This window comes from Mytilus edulis, chromosome 2 (genome assembly GCF_963676685.1).
Source record: "Mytilus edulis chromosome 2, xbMytEdul2.2, whole genome shotgun sequence".
In the NCBI taxonomy this organism is placed as follows: domain Eukaryota; kingdom Metazoa; phylum Mollusca; class Bivalvia; order Mytilida; family Mytilidae; genus Mytilus; species Mytilus edulis.
Genome location: NC_092345.1, coordinates 49,721,829 through 49,733,266, shown reverse-complemented (window position 1 = coordinate 49,733,266; position 11,438 = coordinate 49,721,829). Strand labels below are relative to the sequence as shown.

Below are 11,438 nucleotides of genomic sequence, written 5' to 3'. Positions count from 1 at the left end.
GGTAAAGGGAATTTATAACCAACATGATACTAGTGTTCTAGAGAACAATGCAAAGGATAATCATTCCCAGCAAAATACTGATCCATCCCTGTCTGATAGCATTCCGAAGAAGCCTAAACGTCAGAATATAAAAACAATGAAACCTAAGATCAATAATGCTGAAGATAAAGCATACATACTCAAACTCAACACAATGAGCAACCAGAAGCAGCATCCTGCAACATAAATTCTTCACAACAATCTTCACCATCAAATCATCTCAATTCCAACCCTCATAGTAATGACACGATAGATCAAAGGTTCAGAATGTTAGAGATGCAGATGTTGCAAAATTTATCCATGAACAACATGTTAGCAAATCAACATATGCAATTTATGATGCAGCAACAACAAATGATGCAACAGCAACATATGATGCAACAACAACAAATGATGCAGCAACAACAGTATGCACACCAACCATCCTTTCAGCAATCATCTCTTCAACCAAATCCAAATCTTGGCTTCTCTATGTATCCACACATGTCAATACCGAGACATATTCCACCTCCTCCTGGCTATTTTCAAAATATTACAACTAGCGTTCCAATCGGAATAAATCAACATCCTTTTCATTATCAACAGTCAATCATCAGACAAAACGCATACCAACAGCACATGCATCACTCTGCTAATTATCAACCAATTCAGAGAGAAAATAGAAACAATATGCCACCTCAACCAAGACCAGCTGAATTGAACAGAAGCTCTGATCGTCAACCAGACAACCGCAACAAGCACCACAACAGGATGAACCATGTTACATCCCAAACCCCAAGATTCAACAGTGTAGATATGCATCAAAATTCTGCACAAATGTTTAACAATCAATCTTCACAGAAGTGTCCTGTAGTGTATCAAAGAACTACATAAATCGTCCATCTGACATTCCATTATTTTACTCTCCAGGGGACATACCATGCAACAAAACTTCAGCTAACATAACTCAGCAAGAGATCCTACAACAGACACCTTCAACCTCGAACTACAGTCCTCAAGATGATACGTCTGCAATTGAAACCAAGCAGAACTGTCCGACAACGTTTGAAAGTATTACATCCCATCAAGCAAAGCCAGACAAGTCTTTTTTAGGGTTCAACCAAATCAACCCACTACCAGATCCAAACATGATTAGAATGGCACAAAACTAGCTAAATTGAAAAATAAAAACGATAAAGAAATTAACAAAGAATATTTAAACTTAACCACAATTAATATGGAAGGAAAAGGAAACTCATTTTATTTGAAAACTTTGGTAATGGCATCAGACATAATCTGCATCCAGGAACACTGGTTGTATGAATTTCAAAAACAAGTTTTAGGGCCTGTGTTACCTAATATGGACATGCATATAAGATGCAGTGATACCAATGAGGAAATTGATAACTTTAAACTGCCAAGAGGAAAAGGGGGTGTTGCAATAGCTTGGAAAAATCATCTGACGCCATCTGTCCAAGAAATACAATCTGGAAACAACAGGATAATAGCAGTTGAATTAAAATATCCGTTTAACTTATGCATTATCTGTGTCTATATGCCTACAAACAACTCTGGAGACTCGTATCTGGAATACACCGAATGTCTCGATATCATTAGCTCCATCTTTTCGACATACTCTGCAACCCATAGAATGATCACAGCGGGAGATCTTAATGGAACGCTAGAGCCTCCAAGAAAGTATAACAAACATGACAGACTGCTACAAGCATTTGTCCAGGAAGTGAGCTTGAAACAGAGCTATTCTGATAAGTCAACTTTCTTCCACCACTCTGGACTGTCTTGCTCTCAAATAGACTATATTCTAGACAACACTACCTCTTCAATCATCTCTAGCTATAAAACACATGATAGATGTCCATCTAATTCTTCAAGTCATGTGCCTGTCAGTGCTAAAATCGAAGTAAAAGCTAAAGTTAAACAAAGTCTAGTCAAATCAAACTCTGCAAGGCAATTCAAATTTTAATGGAAAGATTTAGACTCTGAATCCTTTAGTTCATTCATAAAGGAAGAGCTTTGTCAATACAACATAGAAAAACATTCTCTAGAAGAAAACATTCAATTTCTGTGCAATTGTTTGAAAAAAGCAGCAGCAGTGGCCGTTCCTTCTAAAATCATCAAACTGAAAGGTCCTAAATTCAAAGCATCTCCAACAACCCTCAGCCTTCTTCAAATCTGTAAGGAAAAGTATCAACTTTGGAAATCAAATGGTAAACATGATGACCACTTCAAATCAGATAAAATTTTGGCTCAACGCACGTAAGAAAACAAATGAGGAGAGAACAATACTTAGATAGAAGTTCCCATTTTTACAAAGAAATAATGGACAATCCAAGCAACGAAATGTTCCATAGGCTAATTCGTCGTAACAGAGGCAACAGAAACAAGGACTCGATGTGCATCATGGATAATGGTGAACTTCAGTACTCTCCCGTGGACCAAACGCAAAGCTTCTCAAAATATTTCGAGGACCTGGCACTCCCCAAAGACAAAGGATACGATCCTGAATTTCTAGACCTATGTAATATCCGGCACAAAATCATCGAACAACTGTGCGAACAAGAAAATCTTACAACCGAATTCAGCACTCAAAATATCAGTGATGCCATTAAACAGCTTCATTCTGGCAAGGCAACAGATGAATTAGGTCTTGCTGCTGAACATTTTAAAAATTCTCCAGCAATAGTTACACAATTCCTTACAGACTGTTTTAATACTATCATGAAAGATCAGCTTATTCCACATATATTTAAATCTGGCATAGTAATACCTGTGTTATAAAAAAGGAAAAATCCAATGATGATGGACAACTACAGGGGAATTGCCGTCACACCGGTTGTGTCAAAGCTCTTTGAATGTACCATACTGCCATCTCTGACTCTAAACTTTAAACAATCAACTCTACAATTTGGTTTTACAAAGGGCATGTCTTTGCTTATGGCTGGGCTGATTATTCTTGAGGCTAGAGCAGAAGTTAAACATCGCACAATTGAACCTCTGTACCTAATTACTGTTGACAGTCAGAAAGCTTTTGATGTAGTGGATCATATGATAATGCTGGATGAGCTACATGAAACCACACAAAACCATTCAATGTGGACAATTGTATAAAACTTATACAGTGGTCTAATCTCAAAGGTCAAATGGAAAGGAAACATTGGCAATAGCTTCCAAATACATCAAGGCGTACGACAGGGTGGAATTCTCTCTCCATTTCTCTAAAAAGTATATGTAAACAATCTCCTTGAAGATCTCAAATCACATAGCTTAGGAGTTAAAATAGGCACAACATATGTGGGCTGTCCAACATGTGCAGACGATGTAGCCTTCATTAGCAACTGTGAACAGGAACTTCAATGTATGCTCTCTGTAACTAATCACCATGCCAACCAATCTAGAGTAACCACCAATCCTTCAAAAACAAAGGCAGTCATTTTAAATAAACCTAAAAGCATTAACAGATCTGATCTACAATGGACCTTAGGCAAAAACTATATATATCCATCAGAAGATACTACACATCTTGGTCTAATAAGAGCAGAAATAAAGGAAAATGATGTAAACGTCGAAGCACGTATCAGCATTGCAAGAAGAACGTTGTATTCCCTGATGAACACTGGTCTGCATGGCTCAAATGGTCTCAATCCACAAACATCTTATAAAATTTATCAGAGCTATGTCATTCCACGGCTGTTGTATGGCATGGAGATTCTACCACTTAATCAGAAGCAAATGGACATCTTGTCACGCTTTCATAAGAAAAACTTGAAGAAATTTCCAGTCAATGCCCGCAAGAACAGCTACTGGAGCTGTATATCTCATCTTAGGCGCTCTTACAATCGAGGCTGAAATCCATAAAAGGCAACTTTCTTTCCTTTATAACATTGTCTCATGCGACAACTCAACAATACTGGATCTGGTAGACAGACAACTAATTATGAATATGGATAATCAACAAAGCTTCTTCTGTAGTGTCGCAGGTACGTTAGCTATGTATGATTTGCCAAGCATTGATTCATTAAAGCAACAGCCTCCATCCAAACTCAAGTGGAAATCATCGGTAACAAGAGGCTGTCACAACGACAGCAAACCGGATCTATTAATATTTATTTGTGTCCTGGCAATATCACAAGAACCATTACTGATGAATGGTGAAAGTGTAAATCGTCAATATCAAATTTGACCTCCATTTTGTCATCAGTATCAACATCTTAAGATTTGAAAAGCTTAGATTGAATGGTTCCTGAGTAAATGCAACAACGTGAATGGAAACGCCATTTCACAATCTTTCAAGAACCATAACTCCTGAACGGTATAAGTCAAAATCGTCATTATTGAACTTGACCCCTAATTTGCCATCAGTAACAACATATAAAAATTTCAAAAGCTTTGGTTGAATGGTTCATGAGAAAATGCACGGACACGACTGGAAACACCATTTTTCAATCTTTCAAGAACCATACTCGACTCCTGAACGGTAAAAGTCAAAATCGTCATTATTGAACTTGACCTCTATTTTTTCATCAGTAACAACATATTAAAATTTGGGAAGCTTTGGTAAAACAGTTAATGCGTAAATGCACGGACACGACTGGAAACACCATTTTTCAATCTTTCAAGAACCATAACTCCTGAACGGTAAAAATGAACAGTAATCATGATAAAAGAAGGTAATTTATTTATGTTTCCTTGGAACAAAACAATAAAGACTTATCATTGGGCGCTATTTGAATAATGAAAATACTTCGAATTGTTCTTTTATTATCATATATTCTAAGCTGCGAATATTGCCACCAAAGATTCTAGTCCACTCATCCAACCAAGTACTACATCGCACCAATGTCATCAACAGTCCTTACTCGTTATGAATAGCTGCAAGAGATTCAAGATGCATAAATAAATAATCAAATTTCAAGAGCCGAAACTACAACGTTTTATATAAAAAGAATAAGAAGAAAAGGGAAGAAGCAAGGAAGGTGATTTGAAAAGTTAAGAGAATATTTGAACAAGGCAAACATAGAAAAGTTTACCATTATCACAATGTATTGTTATTAATTTTAATTATGTAATGTGCATTTAAAGAGAGAGCATGACATATCATTTCGGGGCCTTTTGCAGCTGACTATGCGGTATGTGGTTTTTGCTCATTATTGAAGGCCGTATGCTTCACCTATAGTTGTAAACTTCTGTCATTTGGACTCTGGTGAAGAGTTGTCTAAATGGCTATCATACCACATCTTCCTATTTTTTTTCTATAACCATTTGCATGGCAAGTATGTTGTTTTATGTTGTTGGATTACTGTCAAAATGATTTGATATGAACATTTCTTGATCATATATCTATAGACGTCGACATCTGATCTTAATATTTTATTTAAATTTCTAGACAAGTTTTTTTTTTTTTTTTTTTTGCTCGTAAACACGGAATCTTTAACTTAATGACTCTTACCAAACGGTAAACCTAAAGCAGCTTTGATGGTTTGTACTTTAGATGTCATTAACCCTCCACAGCCGCCCATATGCATCTCCCAGTCCATGTAAAAACTATTGTCCATATACTTAGGATAGTCCATAACTGTTGAAGAGGAGATCCATCCATTCATAAAAGCATTCGTATATCCTAGGTTCCCGAATGTGCCATGTTTGGGATCGAAAAGAAATGTTATATAACTGTTGGGGTTGGAATCACAGTTTCGGAATGTAAAGTCCTTTCCGGCAGCTCTGTATCCCTGTATGTTACGATTTTGAACTAAGCTTTTAGGCAGAAACCCGAGAAATAAAAATGGATGAAGTTGTGCAGTTCCCGTTGTTGGTCCCTGGTACAATTGATGAGTATTTGACTGGAAAGATAGAGTAGACTGATTCCGGTAGGCTAGCAAATTTTCAACTTTGACTTCTCTCTGCTCTCCGTTGGACATAAGAAGACGTATTTTTGCAAATTTATTTGTAGAATAAAGTTTTGCAATATTGAGAGCGACCCCCGAGGATTTTCTGGAAATAAATGTGTATCCATAGTCGCCCTCAAATGAACAGTATACTCTAACAGCCTTTTGTAAGGGATAAATAACATAATCTCCGCTAGGACTCAGATTGTCTTCTGTGTAGATATCTTCGCAAGATTCTAGAAGAAAATGACAAAGTTAACATGAAATATAAAATAAGGGAATGCACTTTCATACAAATAAATAATATCTGTTTTAACACATGACGATATGAAATGATGAATTTATATTAACGTTTTTGGAAACATGCAGCTGATGATATCCAAACAACGGCCCCCGGAGGCCCCTCTCTTGGAGGGATGAGGGTGGAGTGGGGGTTTGAGGGGTCTTGATCCCGAAATCCAGGGTTAAAAGAAATAATTCCCGACATCCCGAAATTCAAAAAAAGAATTCCCGGATCCCGAAAGGATCAATCCTGAAATCCCGAGCTTAAAACACCTGATTCCGAAGTCCCGAAAAGGTCCTGTCCCCTCTTGTAGGATAAAGAAAGAGGAAAATACGCTTTTATTAATAAGTAAAAAGACATTTAAAGAAGTAGCTGTGAACTATTACTAAAAAACTGTGGATGCAGAATAAATGTTAACATTTAAATTTATAACAAGAACACCAAGCTCCAATGCAAATTCAAAAAGGGGAAAGTCCATTTAAAATGGACAAAATCAAGCGTTATCAATGAACGGAACAAGTGAAAGGAGAACTTAACAGACAATTTGCAAGAGAAAATGCTCAGTCGAAGTAACAAAAATACCGAACTCTGAGTTTAAAAAATTCTTACTAGAAATACCATAGGCAAATGGCAAAATCAAAAAGCTCATACACAAATCAAGCTTAAATGAAATCTAACGATTTGCAAATACCGGTATCGTAAATTAAATTAGTATATACAAACCACAATCTCTTGTCTCTGAAAAAAATTCCTTTAAACCTTAATATAACATGTGATTTTTTTTTGCCTGTGCCTGTAATACAAACCCACCGAACACCACAGTAAGGGATCTCATAAAATCCTTTTTTCTGAACGTCGGGATCGGGTGTTTTTAAGCTCCGGATTTCGGGATTTCTTGTTTTCGAATTTCGGGATGTCAGGATTTATGTTTTTTTTTAAATTCGGGACCTCGGGATTTCATGTTTTCAAGCCCGGGATTTCGGGATCAGGACCCCTCCAACCCTCTCTGTGAATCATCCACCACGCCAATCCATGCAGACTCAGTTAAAATATCACTGTAAGGAATGGGTCACAATCGCTTCATTTATAAATCAGAAGAATCTTTTGGTATCTTAAGATCTATGACCACTAAAACATGTTCATCTATAGTACAGACACTTCCTGTAGAAATAAACACACCCTGTGAACTATTGTTAACACGCACGCTCGTAAAAAATTGAGACATGTTAACGCAATAAGATGGGATGGTGATTATATTACTTCTAAGAAATGGGAAATTGACAATGGGAAACTGAAAGCGATGGCAGGCAACACGTATGAATCACATGCAGCTACAATGTAGGCATCTAACTATAGAGATGCTTGTTCCAAAAATTTCTGCTCAAACGTTTGTTAATTATTAACCAAAATATGATAACTATTTTGCAATTTTCTTACTTGGTTTATGATTCAAAGTTTTAAGCTCTAGTCGTATTTCTGAAAGAGCAGACGTAATCTTTTGAAGATTATTATCTACAGCAAACATTGCCAAGTCCTTCCTGCTTGCTTCTATCTCAGAACAATAAAATAGGCAAATCAATAAAGCTGTAAGAAACATTTTTTATTTTATATAATTTTGTCCGTATGTCTGTTTTTAATTCTGAAATTGAAAAAAGAGTTACATCAGTTAATTGCCCTTATGCATCTAATTTTAACATATTTGTTTACGTTTACATCCAAATACATACATATACTTTACAAATGAAAACAAATATAAAAGGTATGAATTAAACACTATATGGAATTCTATACAAAACGCAATATGAGAGTTTGTGAGCACTATATATATTAAATCGTACACATAATATGGTTTTCTCTGTATATGTCCTCAAACGATCTTCGTACACAAGCAACCAGAGCCTGTCAAGTGAGAAGTTTAGCTAGCTATAAAACCAGGTTTAGTTGACCATTTCCTACATAAGAAAATTCCTGTACCAAGTCAGGAATATGAAAGTTGTAATCCATTCGTTTAAGCTTTTGATTTTGCCTTTTGATTATGGACTTTCCGTTTTGAATTTTCCTCGGAGTACATTATTTTTGTGATTTTATTTTTTTCCATTACAGTCATCATACAGTTATGTATCTTTTACCTGAATTATTATTCAATAGCTGTTTTAAATTGTTTGCTCGAGATGACGAGATAAGTCTAACGAATAGCAATTATCTTTCTAAATCGGCTTTTTAAATTACATTCATCAAACAACAACTTATGATATGTTATATGTAAATGTGAGCTACCGAATTAGACTATTTACCGGATTTGTTTCCACTTAAGCAACACGACGGGTGCCACATATGGAGCAGGATCTGCTTACCCGGCCGGAGCACCTGAGATCAACCCTAGTTTTTGGTGGGATTCGTGTTGCTTATTCTTTAGTTTTCTATGTTGTGTCATGTGTACTATTGTTTGTCTGTTTGTCTTTTCATTTTTAGCCAAGGCGTTATTTTCGATTTGTGTGTTTGACTGTCTCTCTGGTATCTTTCGTCCCTCTTTTATATGCAGTTTGTCGACATTAAGTTTCTTTTTATCTGATTGCTGTTATTCATACTTACAACTAACAGTTAAGAATCCAGTGTGTGGCACAACTGTTCCTGAATAGTGTTCTCATCAAATAAAGACGTATATATATTTGTACTTGTAATACGACTGTAATAATTACGCTTTAGTCATTGAGGTTTTGTCGCAACGGAAAGTGTCTTGTCATTATGTTTTTCCTTAATTTACTACGTTTTACTTTTTGTCAATATTTTAAATATTTCAAGTTCTTCATTAGATATTTTATAATGAACAAATGCAAATAAATACTGTGAACGTAAGTTCTATTTGTTCACATTAATTTAGTTATACACTTATAAAATGTGGAAGAAAAGGTACTGAATGAATGCAATGTCATGAAAAACTTGGAAATACACAGTGTACATGGTGTAGTACAGAGAGTAAACGAACTCATCATAGATACCAGAATTGGAACTTTGTATTTGCGACAAAGCACGTTTCGTCTACAAAAGACTCATCCTGCAGTGACGCTCGAATCAAAAAAGTTAAAAAGGCCGAAAAAAGAACGAAGATGAAGAGCATTGAGGACCAACAATTCCAAAACAATTGCCAAATACAGCCAAGGAAAACTTTCTTAGTTAGAAAGTTTTTGTAAACAGTTTATTATCAATTTTCCAGCAACTATTCTCATTGCCGTTAAAGAATTCCGAAGTGCTCATTATAAAGAGTAGACTATTTTGTTTCGAGTATTGCATTTCTTCGGTTTTATTTTCCACCAGACGTTGGTGCATATTCTTAGCTGTATTTTGAAACCTATTACAGAATTTTGGGTCTTCCATGCTCGTCAACGTTTTAATTTAATTGGCCTTTTAAACCTTTTTAAAACTGTGACCAATTAGTCTCTTGTAGACGAACATTTTTAGTAGAAGGAAACAAAACAGACCTATAACGTTTTGGCGAATTTTGCTTTGAGTCTCGGTTCTCCAGAGAAACTATGTAATATAATTGTAGTATTCAATATAAACACAGATACAATGTAATCGTAATCGATAAACTCAATCGCTGTTTAAAATTGTGCTCATTAAAATAAAAAAAAAATGACGAGATATGTCTAACAAACAGCAGTTATCTTTCTAAATCGGCTTTTTGAATTACATTCACCAAACATCAACTTGTGGTATGTTATATACAGTTTGTCGACATTTAGTTTTTGTTTATATGATTGCTGTTATTCATACTTAAAACTAGCAGTGTGGCACAACTGTTCTTGAATAGTGTTCTCATCAAATAAAGACGTATAATAATTACACTTTAGTCATTGAGATTTTGTCGTAACGGAAAGTGTCTTGTCATAATGTTTTACTGAATTTACTACGTTTTACTTTTTGTCAATATTTTATGTATTTCAAGTACTTCATTACATATTTTATCATGAACAAATGCAAATAAATATTGTTAACGTAAGTTCTATTTGTTCACATTAAGTTTAGTTATACACTTATAAAATATGGAACTGAATGCACACCACAATGTCATCAAAAACTTAGAAATACACAGTGTATATGGTGTAGTACAGAGAGTAAATAAACTCATCATAGATACCAGGATAGGAATTTTGTATTTGCATAAAAAGCGCGTTTCATCTACAAAAGACTTATCATTCAGTGACGCTCGAATCAAAAATGTTAAAAAACCAAATAAATTACGAATTTGAAGAGCATTAATAACCAAAAATGTCCAATTGTTTTTGCCAAAAACAGCCAAGGTAAATTATTCCTGAGGTAAAAAAGCGTAAGTATATCAAAAATGTAAAGTTTTGTAAACAGTTAATTTATAATTATGACCATATCAATAATAATTCATTTCAAGACATAAGTGCTCTGACTACACTTGACTGGTGATTCCCTTGGGAAATAAAATATGTTATTCTTTATCAAAAGGAGAATTTAGCGGTCTTCCGTAATTATATCAAGAATGCCAAGCAACCTACAGACAATTTAGTTTCCGGAATGGTGGTAGATGACAGGAGATGATGTAAAGTCATATTCAATATGTCCGCAAAGTCGACCATTGCCTCTTATATTCGCCTTTTTTTATAGTGACTATTTTTTATTTCAATTTCTGCATTACAAAACTATACAAAGACCAACTTCAAAGAGATTTACTAAATTTTATCATCGGTACAAGGAAATCATTCGTAAATATACAAATGTAACTCAACATGCAGACATCTTATACGTTCAGGTATTTTACATCTAATCTTTTATGGTAATATTCTTTCACCTCAAAGCTCATAAAACCTTTAAACAGAATTCTTAAGAAGGGATATAGTTACGATACTGTTGGCAGGTAATTAAAGATTGCATATTTTGGCTTTAATATTGATTCACTTATAGGGTCTTTTAATCGGAATTAAACACATTAATTCTAAAACAAGTTGTTGGCATGACACGGGTTATGTTCTCCTCATATGTTCCATGATGGTATAATACTTAACCCCTAACAGGAGGGATTGTGCCTGATATTCATATGATGAAGACATTATCTTTCAATCAGTTTAATTGAGGCCTGGAGCTGGCATGTTAGTAACTGTAAGTAGTCTGTTGTTGTTTATGTATTATTGTCATTTAGGTTTGTTTTCTTTTGTTTCATATTCTGACATCGGATTCAGACTTCTCTTAAGGTGGCTCGTGGGTAC

The 11,438-nt window shown here is 35.1% G+C and overlaps 2 protein-coding genes across 2 annotated transcripts; one reads left to right on the top strand and one right to left on the bottom strand.

Moving 5' to 3' along the window:
- The first annotated feature begins 306 nt into the window (after window positions 1–306).
- Window positions 307–912, top strand: LOC139510890 (nuclear transcription factor Y subunit beta-like). The gene has a single exon (XM_071297434.1). The coding sequence runs from the start codon at window positions 307–309 to the stop codon at window positions 910–912; it is 606 nt and encodes a 201-aa protein (XP_071153535.1).
- A 3,870-nt stretch (window positions 913–4,782) lies between these two features.
- LOC139512372 (uncharacterized) lies at window positions 4,783–8,894 on the bottom strand. Its single transcript, XM_071299962.1, has 4 exons — window positions 8,797–8,894; window positions 7,642–7,843; window positions 5,486–6,157; window positions 4,783–4,908 (listed from the first exon to the last, which is right to left on the bottom strand). Exons 2-4 carry the CDS (start codon window positions 7,799–7,801, stop codon window positions 4,892–4,894), a joined length of 849 nt encoding a protein of 282 aa, XP_071156063.1. The 5' UTR covers window positions 7,802–7,843; window positions 8,797–8,894; the 3' UTR covers window positions 4,783–4,891.
- Between the last annotated feature and the right edge of the window lie 2,544 nt (window positions 8,895–11,438).

Excerpts from the sequence above, each read along its gene's own strand:
- LOC139512372 (XM_071299962.1), bottom strand. The coding sequence starts at position 7,801 with ATGTTTCTTACAGCTTTATTGATTTGCCTATTTTATTGTTCTGAGATA. Across the intron at positions 6,158-7,641 it reads AACTTTGAATCATAAACCAA|AATCTTGCGAAGATATCTAC; the intron begins GTAAGAAAATTG and ends ATTTTCTTCTAG.
- LOC139510890 (XM_071297434.1), top strand. The coding sequence starts at position 307 with ATGTTAGAGATGCAGATGTTGCAAAATTTATCCATGAACAACATGTTA.